This window comes from Syngnathus typhle, linkage group LG8 (genome assembly GCF_033458585.1).
Source record: "Syngnathus typhle isolate RoL2023-S1 ecotype Sweden linkage group LG8, RoL_Styp_1.0, whole genome shotgun sequence".
In the NCBI taxonomy this organism is placed as follows: domain Eukaryota; kingdom Metazoa; phylum Chordata; class Actinopteri; order Syngnathiformes; family Syngnathidae; genus Syngnathus; species Syngnathus typhle.
The window spans coordinates 8,414,349-8,437,278 of record NC_083745.1 but is presented as its reverse complement, the minus strand read 5'-3'; the positions used below and the strand labels follow the sequence as shown (position 1 = coordinate 8,437,278).

Genomic DNA, 22,930 nt, shown 5'->3' with positions numbered 1-22,930 from the left:
AGTGAGGTTCAAGCATTTCCCAGACAATGGATGACAAATACTGTACATTTCATTTCACTCAACATCTGATGAGAAGTGAGAAGAGACATCTAGTGGGCAACCAGTGTACCTTAAATGAGCTAGAAGGAATTAGACCCAGGGGTGATTTGGTGGTATTAATAGTTTCCATGTTTATATTGCAATCATACATTACTTGAGTGCATTACGAATACAAAAAATAGCATTACAATGTTTAGATAAATAGATCTATCGCTGTTTTCATGTTTTAAGAAGATATGACAGGTTAGAAAAGGTACTCAATTGCTACAGTATCTAATAGAGTTGATTTATTTCCAACTATATACATTGGACATTTAAAAAACAATCTAAGTGTCCCATGAGCAAGCAAAAAAGAGACTCGAAGTGGAAAGCTGAAAATAAAATAAATATCAAGTTACCAATTATTAGAATACATTATTGCAAAAATAAAAGCAGACTTCACCTTTAAGTCAAGTCAAGTTTATTTCACCTTTAAGTGGATAAAGGTAAAAATATTGACTATCTCATATAAATAAAATAAAAATAAAAAATCGAATATCTAATATAAAATCAAGAATGTGTTATTTGTGATATTTGTATTGACAGATAGACAAAATTATATTTACACTCTAAATGTATTGGTGCAAAACCAGGCAATAACATTTGATACACCTCACAGAAGCAGAATAAAAAAGGCGTTACTTATGTAATCAAATAATAATTTTCCATTAATAATACTTTTTCTTGCAAAAGGCTTAGTACTTGATTCAACTTTTGCATTGGGATATCCTTAAATTGTGAAGGTTGCAATCACCGTTGAGCAAGGCATCTTACATCCAAAAGGTTGCGGTACAATCGTAATTGAATGTTTGGGCTGGATGTGAGACGACCATGTGACGGGGAGAGGTCGTCCCATGTGATGCGACTGATTCTTGGCGAACGGTGCTCGTCTGTTATGGCTCCTCCTGCCACAGTGTTTAGGCCGAAACGTAACGCCAGCGCAGGGGACTGGAAATAACCCGACCACCGTGCAATTTTCCGGAGCCCACCGCGGAAGATGACAGATCTCGCAATGCTCCTGGAAAAGGCCTAAACGATGCACTCGACGTTGCCTCTTCTGCTGTGAAGGCTTCGACATTTCTTCCGATTAACAACACCCCAAATGAACTCCGTCAGAGCAAGTAACGTTAGCAGAAGACCAAGGCGAGTGTCGAGGCCGCGCCCGGTGCAGCCGGAGAGGAACCACCAGGAAAGAGGTAACCTCGATATTGGTCTGGGGAGGCGCTAGCGTTGCCCTGTCACTCGTTTAATAATTAGTTTTAAATATATTTGTTTAATTATTGGAGTGTGTTCGTCACTATTGTTTCAGATCTGCAGAATGTTGGTTGTTGTTGAAACGACAGGCACCACAAAGCAGGCGTGTACCTCGGCTTATATTGTCAAGAAACACCGAGGCTTTAGTGTTCCGAGCTGCCGTTCAGGCCGCGCTTTGTTTTGCTGTATTTTTTTGCTCTCCGTGGGCATTTATTTGCCATTATTTGCATTACCGATGTTGAAAAAGTGTGCTGTCCCACCGACTAACGTTTGCGGTGAGGGTAAAATGACGAGCTTGATGCCGGGGTTGCTTGTTTCACGAGTGGCAAACGTAGGAAATGGTACACAAAGTGGTTGTCGTAGCATACCCAATGAACCCCGGTCGTACCAGATGCTATTATTAGCATGTTTGGCTAACTAGTTGAACCCAGGTGTTTCATACTAGACTTCTTTTATTTATTTTTTGGCCAATGAAGGAATACAATTTGGGGATTTTATGTTTTCACGACGATGATTTAACTTGCATTTACAGTAACGTAAATTCACTGCCATGTAGTGGATGAAGTACGTGCTGCGAATGTTAAACGTAAACATTAGCTGGTTGTGCCCTCAAGTCTTGTTATTGCTGAAATACGTTTGCTAGAGAAAAGAGGCCACTTTCGGTAGGGATATAGTAATAAAGTGCAAGTGGATATCGTTTAACGTCATCTCTCAACTTGGCTGGTGTCATGATGTGATCTCATAACATACACGGAAGAATAATTCTCGCTCACTAGTCACTGTTACAAGGTGTTTGTAGGTTGGTCTTGTACAATTTGTAGCTGCTTTAATTGACCACGATCGGGATGTTTTGGTGGTTACTAGACCACAAGCCCTGAGCGTCATCTTTGCAACCAGAGCAACAAACAGACAAGGCGTTGCATCTCCCTTCAGGAGTTGCTAACAACCCATCATTTCTTAGCATCTAGTTCTGGGTGAATGCTCTATTTAGGCTTGATTGAATCCCCTTCTTGATGGGATCTGTATTGGTTTCTGGAGCATACAGAGTAGGTAATTAAATCTTTTTTTCCCCCTCCACCCTTGGATTTATTGTGCTGTTAAGGACAAATGTCAGAGTACTTTGAAATTACATTGATCTAATGCTTTACTTTTACGTATCTCAAATATGTTGTGATACCTGTACTTCATATCTGTCTTTACGAGGGGTGTTCCTATTCAGGCTTCTATGCTGCTGATTCCGATAGCGATTATCCATGAGTGGCATTGGTCAATACTGATTCTGACACAGATTGCATGTATTATTAACTGCACACTCTCAAAACACACAAAAACTCCACACGGCAGGTTTGTTTGTTTTGTGGTGTGCCGGCGCAGTGTTAAGGAAAGCAGGAGGGGACACAATACTGCACACCGGCTGCTTTCTCAAAGTACGAGCTCCAGGTTATCACTTTTTGCGATCGCCTATGAAAGGTTATTGATTGACATAATCTGATCATCAACTTTTCCATGTAAATTGGTCGATTACTAGCTGATCATTCAGAGTCAATATGATCAATAATATCTTACATAATGTGTGTATTGTTCACTACTTTAAAGTCTATCTCTACCATTTGCAGATGAGGACGTTCCTGCAGATATGGTTGCAGAAGAATCTGGTCCAGGAGCTCAGAATAGTCCATACCAACTTCGAAGAAAGTCTCTGCCCAAGAGAACAGTGTGTCCGACAAAGTCAAACATGGAGGTAGAAATGACAAAAGCAGTGCTCGTGCCTCATAAACACACCTTTGTCAACTAATTATCCCTTTTGATTTGTACTTCTCATAGGGTGCTTCCACTTCAACCACAGAAAATTTTGGTCACCGACCAAAGCGACCCAGAGTTTCAGGCAAATGTCAAGATATACCATGTAACTATGCACACATTTTAGAGTGGACTGTAGTTTTTTTTTTATTGACATTTTGAATGGGGGTAAAATACACTTTAGGCAACTGATTATCAACAAACCTATGTTAGTTTTTCTACATTAACCTGATCACGTAAAATAACTAAACAACAAACAATGTGACTTCTTGTAATCAAGTACATATACTCTTTGCCCCAAACAGGTTTTCCTGATTAAATATTTTCTTTTATTTTTTCTTTCAGCAGCTCCTGCTGAGCAGTATTTGCAGGAGAAGCTTCCAGACGAGGTGGTGCTAAAGATCTTCTCATATCTATTGGAGCAGGACTTGTGCCGCTCGGCATGCGTGTGCAAGCGCTTCAGCGAGCTAGCAAACGACCCCATCCTCTGGTGAGTCTCTGGTGGAGCCTGACATCATTTCAAGCACTTCTTGCTAAAATTAGTTTTTTAACATTGAGCGTCTTAATCTGCTGACACGGTTATATTTTAACGACATTCGCAGACTTTTTTCTGCAATGTTACGTTTGCCATACTATGATACCGAGGTCATGACTTTAACGTACAGATGTACAAATTTTTTCACATTTTGGGCAGTGAGGTTTTGTAGTACTATTTTAGTAACTGGATACTGTGTCACGCTGATAACCGATTTCTTTCTTGTTGCAGGAAAAGACTGTACATGGAGGTTTTTGAGTACACGCGACCCATGATGCACCCAGAGGCAGGGAAGTTCTACCAAATAAACCCAGAAGAATATGAGCAGCCAAATCCCTGGAAGGAAAGTTTTCAGCAGCTGGTATGTTGACAGTTCATCAACTTTCTGAGTCTTGTTCTCGTCTTTTCTGCGTTTATTAGCAATATTTTAATTTCAGCATTGCGTAACAATTTCATGGTTACATTAAATGGAACCACACAATGTTTTAAAAAAAATCACCTGTAATATTTTTGACTGACAGTTAAATGTTCCACTGCATTCAAATGCCTTTCAGTGTAATCTAGTGCATTTCAACGGACACACTTTGTGTAAAAAATAAATAACTTGCAGATGCCTTTTTTTACTACTATCCTGAAACATTTTGTCTTTTTGTCATGCGTGCTGCGTTTTGTTGGCTAATGTCATGCGAAAGGACAACTTGACAGGCCGCAACTGTGACCTTCCATTTGCAGGGTGGGAGAGGCACTCTGTGTTCAATTTCTGTTCCTTTGGGCTACATTAACCTTCACGGTTTCCTTGAACAAAACCATGTCTGAAATATTTTCTTGATAGCTTCACCTTCACTCGTCTCCATCTCAATACCGTCATAGCTCGACAATGTCTTTTGTCAAAACGGCTAAATGTGTGATCATTTTTTTGCAGTATAAAGGCGCTCACGTCAAGCCAGGTTATGCGGAACACTTCTACAGCAATCCTGCGAGGTACAAAGGGAGAGATAACATGTTTGTAAGTGGTGAAGTCCAATGTTTCTTGTTTCTTTTCAGTATCTAGAAATTCATCTGACTCCTTTTGTTTCCCCCCCAAAGTACTATGACACCATAGAGGATGCTCTTGGAGGGGGCCAGGAGCCCCACTTTGACGGCCTCATATTTGTTCACACTGGTATTTACACAGATGAATGGATCTACATTGAGTCGCCCATCACAATGATTGGTGCTGGTATGTGTGCCTTACGTTTTCCATTTTGTTTCTTTTTCATGAGTCTGCTGCACTGTGGTTTGACCTTTCTCCCCTGTTTGTAGCTCCTGGAAAAGTGGCAGAGAAAGTCATCATTGAGAATACCAGAGACTCCACGTTTGTGTTCATGGAAGGTTCAGAAGACGCCTACGTCGGCTACATGACCATAAAGGTGAGTTGACATGTCTATTTTTGTTGTGTGCCCTGAGCGCAAAGGCAAGGTGATGATCTGAATTTTTGTGTCCACTGTAGTTTAATCCTGACGACAAATCCGCCCAGCATCATAATGCACACCACTGCTTGGAGATTACTGTCAACTGTAGCCCAATTATTGACCACTGCATCATACGCAGCACTTGCACAGGTAATTAAGCCTACTGCTACTTGCTCTGCTTCAAGTGTGTATCTGTACTTTAAACATTTATTGACACCGGTGTTTTGTTTTTTTCTTCAGTGGGGTCGGCAGTGTGCGTTAGTGGCCAAGGTGCTTGTCCCACAATCAAGCATTGCAATATCAGTGACTGTGAAAATGTTGGACTTTACATCACCGACCATGCGCAGGTACTATGCGCCTTCATTCACGCAAGTCTGAATGAACTTCTAAAATTGTTTTTATTGTTTTTCCAGGGAATATATGAGGACAATGAGATTTCAAACAACGCCCTGGCTGGTATCTGGGTAAAGAACCACGGCAACCCAATCATTAGAAGGAATCACATTCACCATGGCAGAGATGTTGGTGTTTTTACGTTTGACCACGGCATGGTAAATTTCACATTTTCAAACACCAAATCCCTGTAAGCGGCGTTCTCGGTTATTGGAGCACATGGCCGTCGAGGTTAATTTTTTGCTCTATTTCCAGGGTTACTTTGAGAGTTGCAACATCCATAGGAACCGCATCGCAGGATTTGAGGTGAAGGCGTACGCCAACCCGACAGTAGTGCGCTGTGAGATCCATCACGGCCAGACGGGGGGTATCTACGTGCATGAAAAGGGCCGTGGACAGTTTATCGAAAATAAGATCTATGCAAATAATTTTGCCGGCGTGTGGATCACCTCTAACAGTGACCCTACAATACGGTCAGTATGGCCGCCTCACAAATTGCTTCCATAGCTATCTACCAGTGTAGTCTATATTGAAATATGCTGTGTTTTAATACAGGGGGAATGCTATATTTAATGGCAACCAAGGCGGAGTGTATATTTTTGGTGATGGCCGAGGTCTCATAGAAGGAAATGACATTTATGGGAATGCCTTGGCTGGGATACAGATCAGGACAAATAGCTGCCCTATTGTCAGACACAACAAAATCCATGACGGTCAACATGGTGGCATTTATGTGGTAAGAGATTTCGGCTAAATTCATCGAGTCTGAATGTTTCTTATCTTTTAGATGTGTATGCAGTGTTTATTGAGGCGCATGGCTTTTTTTTTTTAACACAGCATGAGAAGGGACAGGGTGTCATCGAGGAGAATGAGGTGTACAGCAACACGCTGGCTGGAGTGTGGGTCACAACGGGCAGCACGCCGGTACTGCGGAGGAACAGGATACACAGCGGCAAACAGGTCATTTATTTTCTGACCACGTCCGTGTAGATTGGATGTTGCGATACATGAGTCTGAAATTAACTTCAAATTAAAATTCTTAATCTTAAAAATGGTTTTAAATTTGATTTGGTGAAACGTGCCGAATCGAGATGATGTCTTGTTATGTCATGACCACTGAAAGATAAACATAATCAGCATGTTTTTTTTTTTATATATCAAAAGGCATTAAATGGTCTTTTCATTATATTGAGATTCATCACAGTGTTTTCTCTCTGTCAGGTCGGGGTCTACTTTTATGACAACGGCCATGGTGTGTTGGAAGACAATGACATTTACAATCACATGTATTCTGGAGTTCAAATAAGGTTTGTACGAAGAACAATGCTTCACATTACTTTGGTCCATGCAGAGCTGAAATGTCTGAAAGTGAGCTTTTGTCCCTATTTTCCCCTCGCTGTCATCACTAGAACTGGCAGTAACCCTAAAATCAGGCGGAACAAAATATGGGGAGGTCAGAATGGCGGTATTTTGGTTTACAACTCAGGTGAGAAGTGGGCTTAATCTCTATTCCTTTATTATTTATTTGTATTGATTTTGAACCGGTTTGTTTTGCAGGCCTGGGCTTTATCGAGGACAATGAGATCTTTGACAATGCTATGGCAGGAGTATGGATTAAGACAGACAGCAACCCCACCCTGCGAAGGAACAAGATCCATGATGGCAGAGATGGCGGAATCTGCATATTTAATGGAGGAAGAGGTAACGAAGTTGGCATGAGTCACTGGAGTTGGGATAGGAATCATTGGAGTTGGCCCATTCACAAATTATTAGATTTCTGTGTGTTGTATTTTCTCCACTATTCATTGAAGCGCTCATCGTAATTGGTGTTAAGGAAGTATTGTTAATACGGTGATACATTCAAAGATTTTTGTATCTTGAGACAGCTTGTTGCAGCTAACCTGTGCATTTTAGTTGGCTGCTAATCCATTCTATTCTGTTTATATTGGTGATACGACACTGTTGTGGTTAAATCTGTATATTTTATTGTTGTAGTTATTGGAATGTATTTTCTGCTTGCAAAGATTGTGTGAGTAACAGTAGCTTTCCAAAGTATTTGATTAAAGTATGTAAATTGACATTTGTCTTTCTTCCCTCAGGTTTGCTTGAGGAAAATGACATCTTCAGGAACGCCCAAGCAGGCGTCCTCATCAGCACCAACAGTCACCCCGTCTTGAGGAAAAATAGAATATTTGACGGCTTTGCCGCAGGTAGGTTGATGTGAAATCCAGGAATGAGTGTCGTTACAGTGTTGAAATAGTTTGTTTTCGCCAGGTATCGAGATCACCAATCACGCCACAGCGACTTTAGAGGGCAATCAGATCTTCAACAATCGCTTCGGAGGGCTTTTTCTAGCATCTGGGGTCAACGTTACGATGAAAGGTGCTAACTTGGACCGACGAACCTTCCTGACCAACTTTTGTCAAATGACAATCGTCATCTTTATTCTCCTGCAGATAACAAAATAATGAACAATCAAGATGCCATTGAAAAGGCTGTGAGCAGAGGTCAGTGCCTGTACAAGATTTCAAGTTACACCAGCTATCCAATGCACGATTTTTACAGGTAACTTCATGTTAGAGAACCTGATAACCATGTCAACTCGCTGTCTTTGTTTTGACTTTTCACGGCTACCGTTTGGCTCGCCACAGGTGCCACACCTGTAACACAACAGATCGCAACGCCATCTGTGTGAATTGCATCAAGAAGTGCCACCAGGGACACGATGTGGAATTCATCAGACACGATCGGTGAGTGTGCACAGCACTATTCATGAATCACTGGATGAATTATTTCTCCTTAGTGTGGTCATCCAACACAGTTGTAAACCTAGCATCTTTTACGATTGAATAGCTAAACAACGCTGCAATTCTGTCGTTGTGATTTAATCCTTTTCCCATCTCGTCACTCGTAGGTTCTTCTGCGACTGTGGTGCAGGGACGCTATCAAACCCTTGCACGTTAGCCGGAGAGCCGACGCACGACACAGACACCCTCTACGACTCTGCGCCTCCTATAGAGTCCAATACGCTGCAGCACAACTGAGCCCCAGACCACAAGCCCAGTCGCGCTTCACCAGTAATGGATGCTCGGGACCGCAGTGGAGGAAGAGGAAAGCCCAATTTAAATATAGACTCTTACAGAGCATTTACAATGGGGAAAAAAAAAGACTTGGACATAAGATGCCTAGCTTTTCTGTTTATTTTATAAAAACAACAAAAAAGTGACATGATTTGAAAAAGATGTAGAGGGGTTTGTGGGTACGTCATGTTTCCCAAATGAGTGTCAATGACAACTGGGGTAGGGGATCATCAACTTGGAGGGGGAAAAAAAAAAAGCAGTCATGTAGAAACATGTTGCAAAAAGACATTACGTTGTGGTGGAGTAAATGGCCCTAAAGGTCACAATGCTTCCATCGCTGGATCACCGAGCTCCTCATACGTTACGTATGAGAATTTATGAACTAGCACTTCCGCCGCCCACAACATCCAACTCAAATGTTTGATTTTAATGCTTTTTGTGTAGTTTTGTATTTTCATGCAAAAATATTACTGTACTTGAACGTCTTTATTTTATTACGTGTTTTTTGTTTGTTTGTTGGTTATTATACCCCAGAGTTGCTGTAATTATACTCATGTCGCAGTATCTAACTTCTTTCTGTGAAAGAGACCCGAGAAATGAGAGGGAAACACTAAGCAGTTTCTCCTGCAACACTGGCACATTTGCAACACAAAGACTGAATTGTACTTTCACAAGACTTGTATTACTTCAATGTATTCACTCCCCCCTCCCATCTAATGAACTGTTAAGGGGTATCTGTGTATTTGTAGGACTCTTAATTAGATAAAACTGAAAAGACACGTCTGCTCTCTTCTTTTGACGCACTCATGGCTGTCTGACAACTGTCTATGCCACCCTGTAGTTTAATAGCTTCATTGTTTCTACTTAATTGGGTCTCATGTCTTGTGAAATCCTTTTCAGTCCCCCCCGCCCACTTTTGTCAATGTTGCAGGAAAAGCCAATAGGCTTTTTACTCCATTAAAGCTGAGACCAGTATCTACATACAGCACTATATAATTTCATTATCCCTCCCCCAATTCATGTGTACTGGTGATTGTGGGTCCTAATTCAGACTGAAATGTATGCATGTATCATAACATCTAGACTTAATATATTGTGAAGTATTCAATAACCGTTATGTAGGCGCTAGCTTGAATTAAAAGGGTTTAATTTCCTAGGTGAACATTGTCTTTTTTTTAAAAAAATAAACTTTATTAGATCACGACAGTAGTGTTTTTTTCTCCTCCAGAACAAAACGTGGAATGTAATTGGTATATTTTGACAAGACGATGTCTGAAAGTAAGCCACAGTGTCACTAAAGTAACAAGACTGCAAATGCACAAAAGGAGGACAGTGCACCATCTGTGAGTGTGGGGTTGCCAAACTAAAGCGAAGTGAGACAGAACTTGCCCAAAATATAAGTTTCCAAATTACATGGATTGAATCTTCTGAACAAGTGTGGCAAAGTGGGTCTTATCCTGTGTGGGGTCTTCAGCAAACTGGCAGAGCTTCCTGTTAAGAATAGAGAGACATCACAATGAGCAGGAGAACAACAACAATCACTGTGGGAACATACCTGAAAAGTCGAAGACTGATGATCCTCTCCTCAAACTCTCTGGCCTTTTTGTGCCCTGACTGAATGACAGTTTCTGGTAGGCTGGCGAGTCGAGCAGCGTTGAAGCCATAGCTCTTAGGACACGGCCCAGAAATGAACTTGTAGAGGAACGTAATGGTCTCTTGGCTTGGATCCTCGCATTCGTTTTCCACCATGCATGCCTAAACAAGATGCATTGCAGAGTACATATGGGCAAATCACAATTATATACTAAAATGTATATTATGCCACATAATTCAATTGGGTAGCAAGCAGAAAACAATAGTGATAAACAACAATGTGTGTACAAACTCAATCGAGGACCCTCAGTATATTATTACAAGTAAACATACATACCATATGGCCAAGGCGCACCGCCGGGTTGTTGGCATAGTCCTCCACTAGAGAGTGGTAATGTGTAGAGAAGAGCGTACGGCAGCAGATCTTTTCGGCAAGTTCCTTCACAACCGCGCAGGCGATAGCCGTGCCGTCATATGTGGCCGTGCCCCTTCCTGCCCACAGTACGACCGAACGGTTAGACAATTGCACGTAAAAACTAAAGCATCACGACGAGTGAACATGTACCTAATTCATCCAGAAGCACGAGTGAGTGTTTGGTGGCATGGTGCAGAATACACGCAGTCTCGCTCAACTCAACGAAAAAGGTGCTCTCTCCTATAGTGGACAAGAGGATTAATAGAAACGCAGATCACAGAAGTGCACGTCTCCTCCTCTCTTTGCTCATTCACCGGCCATGATGCGATCGGAAGCGCCGAGCCGAGTGAAGACTCGCTCGACGGGCGTGAAGCGCAGACTCTCGGCAGGTACGAAGCAGCCCAGCTGAGCGAGCACGATCACAAGTCCACACTGCAGGCGACATGTATTAAAAATATGGTACAAACAAAAACAGTGTGACGTCTCGCGATTAAGACGTTTCAATTTTGCTTTCGGGAAAAAATGTTTATGACTCCAAGTGTACAGCCGTGAGTGACCCACCTGTCTCATGAGAGTGGACTTTCCGCCCATATTGGGTCCTGTGACGAGGACACATGGGGCATGATTATTTTGATCATCGCCATCCTCGCTGCCTCCGGGGCAGCCGATATAGATGTCATTTGGGATGAAGTCGTCGCCAAAAAATGTCTTGGTAACACACGGGTGACGAGAACCGGTGAGTTGAAGGAAGGGTGTGATTTGCTCAGCGCCACCTGGGAGAACAACTTGTGGCCTAGCCATTGGTCCATCTCCACCCTGGCTGTAGCGTAATAAGGCCAACAGAACATCTGAAAACAAGTTACGATTATTTTAGCTAAAAATAAAAACCCAGTCTATCATTGTAGTCAAACCTCAACTTGCAAATGTCACATGACCAAATTCAGAAAACAGGCCTTAATTGATAATGACCTGAGTCTTGATCAAGTCATGACATTTTCATGGGTGGTGAAATGGCCACCCACTAAAATGGATAAAAACAGGCGGACTTTTGCTCTCTAATTCATATTCCACCAACGCCATATTAATCAGAATTCCATGTTTACACCAGTGGGGACGCATTGAGCCTATTATTGTCAAGAATTGTTTTGATTTCACTTCTCGTATAAGCAAAGACGGCTTGTAAAATCGGATTTATTCACAAATAGAGTTGCTCATAAACTAAGGCTTGACTGCACTTATAAACTGGGGGGAAAATTGTGTTGGAACGCCGCCGAGGAAATTTATTCATTAAATGTTTATACCAAGCACTGCCATGCACTCCACTGCAGTCTTCCAGTTGCTGTAGTTCTTGTCAAAGTTGTAGAAGAGCCTCCTCATGCAGTCTTTCAGGGCAGCATCTCGCTTCTCCTCAAATCCTTGCAACTCGTAAAACAGCTGCTCAGTCTCCGTGGTCACGTACCGCTTCCAGCCTTTCTTTGTGGACTTCACCTGGTACTCTTCTGGAATATTCCTTTCAGAGACGCTGTCGGGTACCTCCATCTGAAAGCGATTTCTCCCGGTGCCCCAGTACGCCATCTTCTTGCAACCGATTCGCTTTTTCTGTCGGTCCAGATAATCCTGCAGTTTTTGATCGCAACTCTTGATGTCGAGCAGAGCCTGGTCATATTCGGGGTCGAAGCCCTCCTTCGGGGTAATGACACCCGTGTTTCGTGCTTTTTGGTGGTCAAAGGCCGTCTCCCAGCGCTTGAGTTCAGCAGAGAGGTCAGGAAAGAGCCCGCCGCTGTCATTTTGAAGACTTACCACTTGACAGAGTAACTTGGACTGAAAGTCGCCAGCAACCGATGCGAAGACATTGACGATTTCTTGCATGGTTTGGAAACCTTCAAGCGCTGAAAGAAAGTCTGCTATTTTTCTCTTGCTGTAGGTGACCTCCTCGTAGAGAACCGCTCTGCTGTCCGGGTGGTTCTGATCCTTCAGCGGCGTGCCAATGCTGTGAACTTTACTCAGGAGGCGCTCCAAATCGGGGAGCTTCTTCAGCAGCTCCGAAACCTCGGACACTTGCCCTTGACAAACCATGAGGTCCTCCAGTGCATCGAGTCTGTCCTCGATGGATGTTGGGTTACACAGAGGAGCGCAGAGCCATTGCTTGAGCAGCCGCTTTCCAAAAGCACTGGTGCAGGTGTCGAGGCGCTCCAGCAGCGTTCCCTCTGTACCTCCGGAGCCATTTTGAAATATCTCCAGGTTTGCCAGAGTCACTCCGTCCAGGACCATGCGCTGGCGAGTCTGAGCAAAGAAACTTTTCTCTCCGGCAGCTTTCTCCATTTCAACATCGACAGGGATGTATTCTTCGAAGTTGGCCATGGAGAGCAACTCCTGGTCTACGAGACACTTCTTCAAGTAGAAGATGCACGCACCCAACGATGAGAGCGCCAGTTCGTAACCCTCCTTGGGGGTAAGACCGAGCGAATCGCTGTCAGAGGTCATTTTTTTAAGAACAGCAGGTAGAAAATTTGTGCCCTGGTCCTTTCCTGCACTCTCTCTGAAGTAGTCTTCCTCTGACAGCTTTTTCAGAGTCGTCTGAGCATCCCAGAACTGTGAGCTTGCATTCAGCCCCTCCTGCAGCGCTGACGACAGAGAAGCCTTGAGTATCTTGCGCGTTTCAACCGAAGGGTTCCCCTTTTCGAAAAGCACTTCGGCTGGGGCAAAGTGCGCTATCAGGGTGCGTAGACGTGAACAGTGGCGGTCGTCTGGAAACTGACCAACGTGGAAGAGGCCAACAGAGGTGTCTACAAAGCAGACTCCATAGGTGCGGCTACACCAACCCTTTCCTTCATCTTCGGGTTTCTCCTTTAAACTTAGCAGGAACTTGCTCTGACTCTCAGAAGGGGTGCCGTCCAACACGCTGTACGTCTGGGTACCTCGCGTTATGATCCGGCACACTTCTCTCTTCACGACACGGTCAAACTTGGTGGGCTTGACCAGAGTCTTACATCGCGCTTCCATCATCTCTGGGGTCTCAGTCTGCTCCACACGTGCCACTTTGTAGCCCTTCTGGACCAGTACGTCTGAGAAGCGCGCAAAGCCGATTTCTGGAAAGCCAGAGTGAGCCCAGGTCCCTTTCATAAAAGTCAATCCGAGCTCATTGACTCCAATCACAGCATCCATATGGTAGAGTTCGTAGAACTTGCCAACCTTGTAGAAAATAACAGTGTCGAACATCTGGGCTTTGATAAGCCACCACTGACGCATACCGGGAGTGATCCGGTTGGTGAAGTCTTCCGGCACATACAGGGTGGTAGGATCATAACCTTCGTCCGTCACTTTCCGCCTTTGACTATCTTTCCTCTTACGATCCTGCAACCACTCCAGCTTCTCGTGGTCCCACATTGTGGATCCATCTGTGCCTGATCCGCTGGCCTGGCTTTCAAAGATGTCAGGGGCAGAAAAGGCAGATAAACGAGACTTTGTGTCGCCAGATGTAGACGCCCGAGGTCGTTTCGATGCACCGGAAGGGATACTGGTTATCTTTGGCTTTGTCGTCGCGGGCTTCTCCACGGGACGTTTACGTTTTACAGGCTTAACTGGGCTTTCCGCTTCAGACTCTTGTGTGCTCTCTGCTTCTTCAACCTCACTGCTTACCGGGGCTTCTTCCTCATCATCCTCACTGCTGCTAGCGGCTCGCTCTGGTTTGAATTCATCCTCAGAATCCTCACTTTCTGAAGCCACGATTATACGGCGACGCTTGGCTTTATTTCCATTGGACCGGGTTGGATGCGGACTGACTTTTGATGACTTTAATTCCTCATTTTTCACTTGATCCTCATCACTGCCCTCGCCGTCAGTCATTGTCGTCTGATCAAGCTGTTGGCATTACAAAAAAGAAAAAAACATGCACATTATTAAATGGAAAGACAAGGGATGATTGTTACATTACAGTTGCTCCATTTACATCAAACTTGCCAAAATATTTAATGAAATGGTGTCACCTCCATTTCTTCTTCTTCCTCATCTGATGGATCTGAGCAGAGAGGCATCTTTAATCGTTTTTCTGGGCTATCAAACAAGACTTTGTCTGCAAGCTCCATTGCATGGCGGATTTCAGGCTTCGCACTAAAAAACAATCCTCCGGTTTTAGAATCACTACTGTCAGAACCTGCAACACAAATGAGAAGACATTCCACATCAGTTACAGTTGCTAGAAGCTCAAGATTCATTAAGTGTTAATAGAAATTTGAGTCATGGCTAACCATGGTACTCTCTGACGTATTTGGTGCTGACCCATCCTCGTGTGGGCGGTTCATCAAAAAAGTGGACATGTATGCGCTGGGCCCGACCACGGCCTCGCATCTGCTGGCCGCTCAGAGGTTGAGGTACCACCATGCATGGCCACCATGGGTGCCCCTCCAACTTTGCCCACACAAGGGACCCTGCATTGAATGAGCATGTGGTGCTCCTGAAAACCAAAAATCACATGATTCCAGAAATCATGTCATTCAATAAATCAACAACCATGACCTGCGGCATGCTTGTAAGAACATACCAGACAAGGCATTGAGTCAACGTTGTGGTTACTACTTTTATTCTAAAATTATTTAGCATCTACTAAACAAAAGAAATGAGATTGCATTTGTTTTATCTACGTGCATTTGTTTCTGATCGACTACCCAAATGTCAAGAAACTATATATTTACTTCACATGCATTCATTAGCAATGTTTAAGTAAAATAATGGGAAATGCACGTTTCATTTACTAAACGCACGAAAACTATCGTTGAATTAAGCAAGATTATCTCACGCGTCTTTTGCTGTTGACGCTTTATCGCCGAATCCTCCTCTCGCATTCTTCACGACACTCTTTGATTTGGCTTTGGTGGTCTTGCTCGAGAGTAATTTAGCTTCTTCTTTTGGAGAAGAGTTGGACTTCTCGATGGAGGACGGCAAGTCGGCCTCTGTTGGGTGAGCACTGCGCTTCGGCTTGGACACCGGCGGAGGAGACTTGGAGAAGAAATTTAAAAGTGAGCTTTGCTTCGCCATGACAGATTCTGGTCTGTGACAACTCTTAGCTATTAGCTATTGACCTACGGCAACTCCATGAGCCTCCTGTGTTCGCGGGAAACTCACATGCGTCAGGAGGAAGGCGCGACTACAACCATAGTCATCCAATGACAATCGAGTACCGGAGAGCCGGAAATCACGTGGCATAAACGTCACCGGGACCTCCCAATGGAAGAGCGCCTGGCATCAACCAGTGGTGATAAATGTGAATTGCAAGTGTGGCGCCTGTCATGTGACGCCTGAAAAGAAACATTAATAAAATAAATCAGCTGTTTTTCCACCCAGAAATATCAATACCTCGACGCAAGCATAACCAGCAAATGAAGGTAATTACACAATGGTTCTACTACATCACTCTTATCTGTCCTTGCATGCAAAATAATAAATCAAAATAAAATAGAGACCTAGAGTAGGCTGCAGTAGGGTATGTGTTTTTTTCCCCGTGATAATAATTGCCTTCCAGAAGAGGGCAGTATAATAATAATATTGTAAAAGACAAGCTTTGTTGTGAAAAAAAATCTGAGTTGCAACAAGAGCTGTTATGCTTTTTCCTTTGCATACTTAACCACAAAGGAAAAGTCAACCAATTAATAACTTGGGCATTTCTAACCAGAGCATTGAAGCATAGGTGCACAGTTTGTTTCCAGGACTAGTCTGTTGTCCACTTGAGTAATGGTACAGCGCTTGACCTTTGGTGCAACCTGGGCAGATCTTCTGTTATGTTACCAGGGTCAAGGGTGACTGCAAATTGTCTGCATCCTCCTATTCCTCTGACACAGCCACCAGGTGAGCATTCCCAGCAAAATACCCAGACAGACATCTAAATTGTGGCAAGGGCTATGTATGGGTGACATCTAATTAAGAAAGGATTATGGAACCTTATGTAGAGTTTGTTTCTTGACGCTGCGTTTGGTAAAATTCGCAAAGTCTTATTATCTCACTGCTTTCATGGTAGGGGTAAACATAAATTGACTGCCATGTGTCACACAAAACAAAGACTTCTAATTAATTTTATGCAGCTATGAAGACTGAAGCGCACAGATATACACCATATAAAAAATAACAACAAAGTATGTCTCAGCCTTTGTAGCTGTATTTTACAACCAACACAAAATAAAGTGGTTGCTGAGTTTTTTTCAAGGGACTCAAGGATTTTTTTCCCGTGTATTTGTTTTGTTGGATTAGATATCTTGATAAGAACCAGATGATAAGTATTTTAACCAGTAAAATAGTAGTCATTTTTAATCTAAATAAAATGCTAATGGTATTTGGGATTAGCTGAGCCCCAGACCACAAATTTAAATGACAATATTCGTCTCAAAGGGAAATTATATTATGTATATAGTAATCCTGTGGTCCCTTAAAAATGATGCTTGAGCAAATTGGCAAATTAATGAATAGGTAAATCAAGGTATTGGTATTATTCACTGTTAATTCATGTGCTATTTCTACTTGCCCTCTTCATTACAATCTCGGACAAAAACAGCTGTAGGCTCCAGTGCACTCAAACTGCATTAAGTGTATTTACACTCAGAGCACGTATATATTATTTTCTGAGCTACACCTCCGTGTGAAATGATTTAAATAAACTGGCCAAGTGGAGAAAGGAAAACTCCTGTCTTATCTTAAATGTGACCAGTTAAATTGCACCGAGAATATATGTATGCAAAAGAAAAACCTGTTAATGTACATCACAAATTAGATTTCCAGAGCGTAATTGAAATTCTTTGCATCTCTCATTGATATAATGGAAAGTTGTGTAAACACTTGTGATGTATTGCAGCTTGTAAGCAACTGAGTGCCCTTATCTGTCATGTTAATGAGAACAACATTGTCGTGAAGAACACCACATTATCCAGCAATTTTCCACGTCGTGAAGCTTCAAAAAATAATATGCATAAATAGACATTCTTACTGAATATTTTGGAACAATCTTGGGGGCACCAGGAGGTGGAATTTCTTCTAGTACTGTTTTTGTGGATCACCATCTGTGCAGTGTAAAAGCAATAAATCTGCTGAGAGAGCACAGGTTTGCGTGGAATGAATATATATGTGCCAAACCTTCAACCCAAATCTTTAACCTTAACCCTTTGTCATACTCTGGTAGTATGATCTCAGAGGCATTTTTTAAAAAGTCCAATCATGGTTCAAAAGATGAGAAAAAATATAACTGATTTGCTAACAAACCAGTCAATTCTAACTCTAGGTTTGACGTGCTTTCATTTAGAATTGTATGTCTTCATTAAACTCGAATAAAACTTATAAAATTGAATAAAATCTAATTGACTTACGGCATTCTTGCAACCAATCATTTTCCATCTGACATGGACATAAACACAATCAATCACATCAATCCAGCACCAAAGTGGGGACAGTTACAAATGGCAGCACTACGGTCTACTCAGCAGATTAGACGCCATCAGAAAAACTGCTCCTTTGTGAAGATACGCATTGAGATTAGTGAAATAACCGTTGCTATATACGTATACTATCCACTCCGCATAGCTGGATAGGCAATTTTCTCCCATGTGAAAATGTATTTTGCTGCAGTGTTAGGAAGAAAAAATGCTCGCCACTCCCACAAACAAAACAGGAACGTGACCATATTGCACCAATTTGTTGAAGATCTTCCACAACCATCTACCGGCGTCATGCTTTTAATACACGCATTAAAGTTTTTAGTTTCTTTGTTTAGTATAGACAACAACAAACTCATTGAAATGTAGTCTATTTCTCCATTTCATGTGAGTGAGAGTGGTTGTCCAACGCTGAAAGCTTTTCCTCTCCAGCCTGATCAGTATTCATCCAACTTTATCTGATTCAAACCGCTCCGAGGTTTTATTGCATTTGAAGCTGGCTGCCTTTGAAGAATTTACGCAACAATAAACACCTCATGATGCCGATCAGAGGAAGAGATCATAATGTATTTCATTTGCTGAATTGGTGAGTTTCCCTTATCTATTAACTCCTCTCTCCTCCCTATCTATCCCCACGGTAATTGAAAGAGCAGATGTCAGAAGGTAATTGGCTCATTACTCTTTGGCTGCTCAGTCCGTTTACATGTAAATGTCTTGTTTCCACATGACTTCTTATTTTCGCTTTATCTTGCCTACTGTATGAACGCTCACCAAGTACCAAGATTTCCATGTCATTGGTTTGCCCTTTTTACTTTTTTGGAAAGTTTTAAGCTCACTGGATTTCTCTAGCAAAAACTCATTAGACCCTTTGACATTCAGGCTTCTTCACGGAGATATTGAAAATCTGCTGAGTTGACTTCGCCCTCACTCCAATCATGTTCGATATTAACACAAGAAAAAGGTGAAAAACAAGGAAGCCCAAAATGCTGGCTTTTACACAGAGGCTATATTGCCATCATTCCTCTTAAAACCCATCAGAAGGCAAAATAAACTACCGAGTCGACTTTCTCTCTACCGTCACGTCGGTGTTATTTAAGACTGGCTTTAAAAAAAGTGAAAGGTGGTAAAATGGTGGCTTATACAGTAGTATGAAAGGGCACACCCTGCCTCTGCTGTGAAGGAGGAAAATTGCCGTTGGTACAATCCCAACAGAAGAGATTATTGTGTGAAAGTGCTACACCCTCCTACTCCTGACCCTACATAAAAAAAAAAAAAAAAAACAGGCAGTGCAAAAGGGGCTTTTATAATGAGACCCTTCGGCCATTTTAAATGTTGTAATGCTTGGACTGTTCGGCTTGACAAGCTTTTACGAAGATCATTCTTAACAGCTTGCATTCTACACACTTGTGACAATCTTAAAATAAAGATGTACGGTATTCCAGACTACCACGACTGACATTCTGCTACTAGCAAACAAACGCCTCCGTATCCAGAAAGCAATGTTGTAGTAAAGCTAAACCAACAGTGGCAATACAGCAACGCAGCGGGAAGAGAAATGCTGAAGCCCAAAGGAAACTGCTTTGGGATAAAATAATCACGGAGAGTACTTTACCCTCAGTCGTTTTAAGTTGATATTTTTTATTCCTCAGCTCATCTCTTCATTAGAGATGAGCTGAATGATTTTTTTTTTTTTGGTAGTGCAGAATTTTTTTGGGTGAATAATCAGGTTCTGGAAAATGATATTACTGGAAAACGTCAGCGAGCATCAATTTGTTTCTTTGAAAATATCCACTTAGATGACCACCGTCACGTTGTGGGACACTTCATCTGCAGACTCCTTTTAACATCCCCAGCATTATGATAATATATGCTCATCCACATTATTAGCTGATTAGACTGATTTTCTTAACGAATGCAACTACAGAGCCCTTCTTTATGACTAAAATTATAACCCATTACGGAAGAAGCAACCCAACACTCTTTCCCCATTAAACTTTTTGTTCTAATTGTAAATTAAACATTTATAACATAAGATGTGTCTGTTGTGCAGCAATTTAGACACATTGCACCACAGTGTGATGCAAAGTTAAACAAGTAATATTTTGGCCAATTTTTGAGTCAAATGGACTTTACATTTGTTGATGCTTATCCTGGCAATGATGCAAAGAAGTGTCAAGTGTCAAAAGTCTGTTATATTCACAAAATATATTACACCAATTTCATGTTTTAAGCTTATCTTCAAGATCAGATCTCAAACTGATCATCACAAGATAGTAAACAATATAAGATAGCAAAGATAAGTTTAAAAAAGCAAATTATCTGAAAAAAATTGTAAATAATACTTATGTGGTAGCTAGGACAATTAAAAGTCAAACCTGGATTAAAATCAAAAGCCAAATTTTGTTTTCACTGTTCATGATGTGCAACAACCAATTACCAAGTGGCGTTACAGATTATTATTTGTGATTTAACTTTATTGCAAACTGACTCAATATTTACGCATGGAAAAAAAAAATGTTGATCTGACATTATCTCAAACATTTCCAATTGATAAGCTTAATGACAGATCTCGTTAATTAAATGAAAGGGGGAAAAAGCAGGAAGAGTTTATTCATTAATGAATTATGCCGCAATAAGTAATTTTTGAGTAATTAGTCACTAAACATGCCAGGCATGATAACATCACAGAAATACATGATGCAAATAGTGTGGCCAGGAAAGCAAATATGTTTAGATAGTAAAGCTTCAACTTAAGTAAATTTTTTGGAGTCATTAAACCAAAATATGATGAATGTGTGCCTTACAGAATGGTCTGTTCATATAAAATAATGATTCGAGCTCGGGCTCATTAAACAGAGTTTCCCTTTAAGAGTTTGGACATCATACGTTCTTTTACATCTAAAGATTCCCAATCAAGTGGAAAAACAAAGAAACCTCACTGGGTAGCGGTGCTTAATGAAACCCAATAGCATAGGTCTTACGTTTAATTACATAAATATAAAATTACAATCATTGGTATAAATGTGCAACTCGCAAACATAATTTCATTTGCATACATGAAGGGGCTGAGGTGTAAATTCCAATGTCAATAGAACCAAAAGGAATCAGCAAATGAATGAATCACACACATTTAACAGAAAGAGTTAGCGGATGATTTCATTGGCTCCGTGCCATCAGAGATGTTGTCTCTGATAATCAAGTGCCAGGTCAAAAAGCTAAAGGTGAGTTCAGTCACACATCACAAGCGACCAAGCAAGCAATACATCATTCTGATACGGACATGTTTCCCTGCCTGCTGCTTTCCGTGTACTCCAATGACTCCTGAAACAAATACATTATCAAAAATAAGATTTTTATTGAAGGAATCAAAATATAGAGCACGCTCAATAAGAATACTCAACTGGTAAAGCGCTGATTCCTTATTTCTTTGTCATATGTCTTGAGTGGAATACCTGAACAATTTGTGGTAAGATGAGTTAAGCAGTGCTGCAATGCAAGCTTGTATTTTTCACTTTTTAGCATGCGTAGTGGGAGTCGTGAATCATTTAAGGTGATTTTTGGGCAAGAAGGTGACAGGAAACGTTGCATTTTAGCAGCATTTCACAAATTTGCTTTAAGAGCAGTGAGCATGAAAACTCAAGTCTTCTCCTGCAGATAAGAGGACAACAAGGGCGCAATCCATTGCAATCAATGGAGATACATTTTGCACATTAGTAGGATGAAGAACTGTTTTTTGTGTGTGTCAATACATAGACTAAGTAAGGTAGGCTAAGTAATTAATCCTGAGCTGAAAACTCACTATTTTATGAGGTTTATTGAATCAAATGACCTGCGGGAGGCTCGATTGCAGGAAGCATGCCATTATTTCACATTACAGTACCTAAAATCTTCCTTCCAGTCATTTCGGCACCCATGTGTCCTGCTGAAGGTTAATGACCAACTGAAACCAAAACCTCTGCGGATAGCTTTTAATGCTGATACCGATGGCCCTGCAGACTTGGGCCTCATATGAGAGAAACAAGGTTGCCCTATAGAATCTAATACGGACTTATCCGGTAGAACACAATTGCTATACGGCGCCAGTTTAAATGTCTCCAGGATATGGCATTTTTCCACGTGCAAGGTCATAGAAATAGGAAAGCCAGCATGCCTAAAAGAACATATATCATCAAGACATATGCCATATGCCACAGCTTGAGGATTGTTTGGAAATCATTTGGTACCATGTGCTTATTTGCTTTCTTTGAGCATGATGGACACACGAAAGTTAAATTAAGATTAGGTTCTGAAATATGCTTACGTTCAATCAACACGTTCAATCAACAGTAGACGCCAGTGAGGCAGATGAGCCTGAAGGGAGAGCTAAGACAAGAACGCAAAGAGCTATGGTGCTTTGTGTGTAAATGAATGTAGTCATACATGTGACCAGGGATTTTGCAGAGCCCGAATGTAGCAGGAAAAACCGAGCCTGTGGCTGTTGATTTGCAGTGGACATGAATCTGGATCTGACAGAAATCTTTTACTGCACTATTGCTATGGCTGCCACTGACCCCCCCCCCCCCCCTTTCTCTGTAAACCTCCTCTGTGTCTGTATCCGGACATAAAACATTAATCGCACAGCTTTAAATCACAGATACCTTGGAAAAGACACTCGGCGGCAATAAGGACATTGATCGTGTAGCGTGACAAGGTAGCACAATATACTTTCCGAACATCCTGAGCCATTAATCCTCGCCAGCACGTTAACACCAAAGTCAGCAGGAAAATCAGGCTCTGCAGGCTTTTGGGTCATCTTTGTTTTAGAGCGAGCGAGAGAACGAGCAAGCGTGAGAGATATGAATCTGAAATGATACCTCCTTTGATGAATGCAGCAAATCGGCAGAAAACGAGAAATCAATGCGACTCAGAGAATCCTTCAG

At 41.8% G+C, this 22,930-nt stretch overlaps 2 protein-coding genes across 4 annotated transcripts; one reads left to right on the top strand and one right to left on the bottom strand.

The window, feature by feature from the left end:
- Nucleotides 1-910: 910 nt before the first annotated feature.
- fbxo11a (F-box protein 11a) lies at nucleotides 911-9,370 on the top strand. 3 transcript variants are annotated; one of them, XR_009715177.1, is made up of 22 exons: nucleotides 911-1,274; nucleotides 2,949-3,073; nucleotides 3,157-3,238; nucleotides 3,478-3,622; nucleotides 3,899-4,028; nucleotides 4,590-4,673; nucleotides 4,754-4,886; nucleotides 4,970-5,076; nucleotides 5,157-5,268; nucleotides 5,359-5,465; nucleotides 5,532-5,669; nucleotides 5,767-5,984; nucleotides 6,067-6,247; nucleotides 6,349-6,471; nucleotides 6,733-6,818; nucleotides 6,921-6,997; nucleotides 7,069-7,212; nucleotides 7,611-7,721; nucleotides 7,786-7,893; nucleotides 7,968-8,018; nucleotides 8,163-8,261; nucleotides 8,426-8,465. XR_009715177.1 is itself a non-coding variant. In XM_061285340.1 (22 exons), the coding sequence occupies exons 1-22, from the start codon at nucleotides 1,181-1,183 to the stop codon at nucleotides 8,553-8,555; spliced, it is 2,640 nt and encodes an 879-aa protein (XP_061141324.1). In that variant the 5' UTR covers nucleotides 911-1,180; the 3' UTR covers nucleotides 8,556-9,370. The 3 variants fall into 3 exon arrangements, 2 of the variants coding, with proteins under 2 accessions (XP_061141324.1, XP_061141323.1); XM_061285340.1 differs by having other exon boundaries at nucleotides 3,481-3,622; nucleotides 7,968-8,076; nucleotides 8,426-9,370; XM_061285339.1 differs by having other exon boundaries at nucleotides 7,968-8,076; nucleotides 8,426-9,370.
- Nucleotides 8,159-15,759, bottom strand: msh6 (mutS homolog 6 (E. coli)). Its single transcript, XM_061285336.1, has 10 exons — nucleotides 15,395-15,759; nucleotides 14,847-15,052; nucleotides 14,586-14,752; nucleotides 11,901-14,460; nucleotides 11,161-11,447; nucleotides 10,914-11,031; nucleotides 10,750-10,839; nucleotides 10,522-10,676; nucleotides 10,147-10,346; nucleotides 8,159-10,082 (listed from the first exon to the last, which is right to left on the bottom strand). Exons 1-10 carry the CDS (start codon nucleotides 15,631-15,633, stop codon nucleotides 10,001-10,003), a joined length of 4,104 nt encoding a protein of 1,367 aa, XP_061141320.1. The 5' UTR covers nucleotides 15,634-15,759; the 3' UTR covers nucleotides 8,159-10,000.
- Between the last annotated feature and the right edge of the window lie 7,171 nt (nucleotides 15,760-22,930).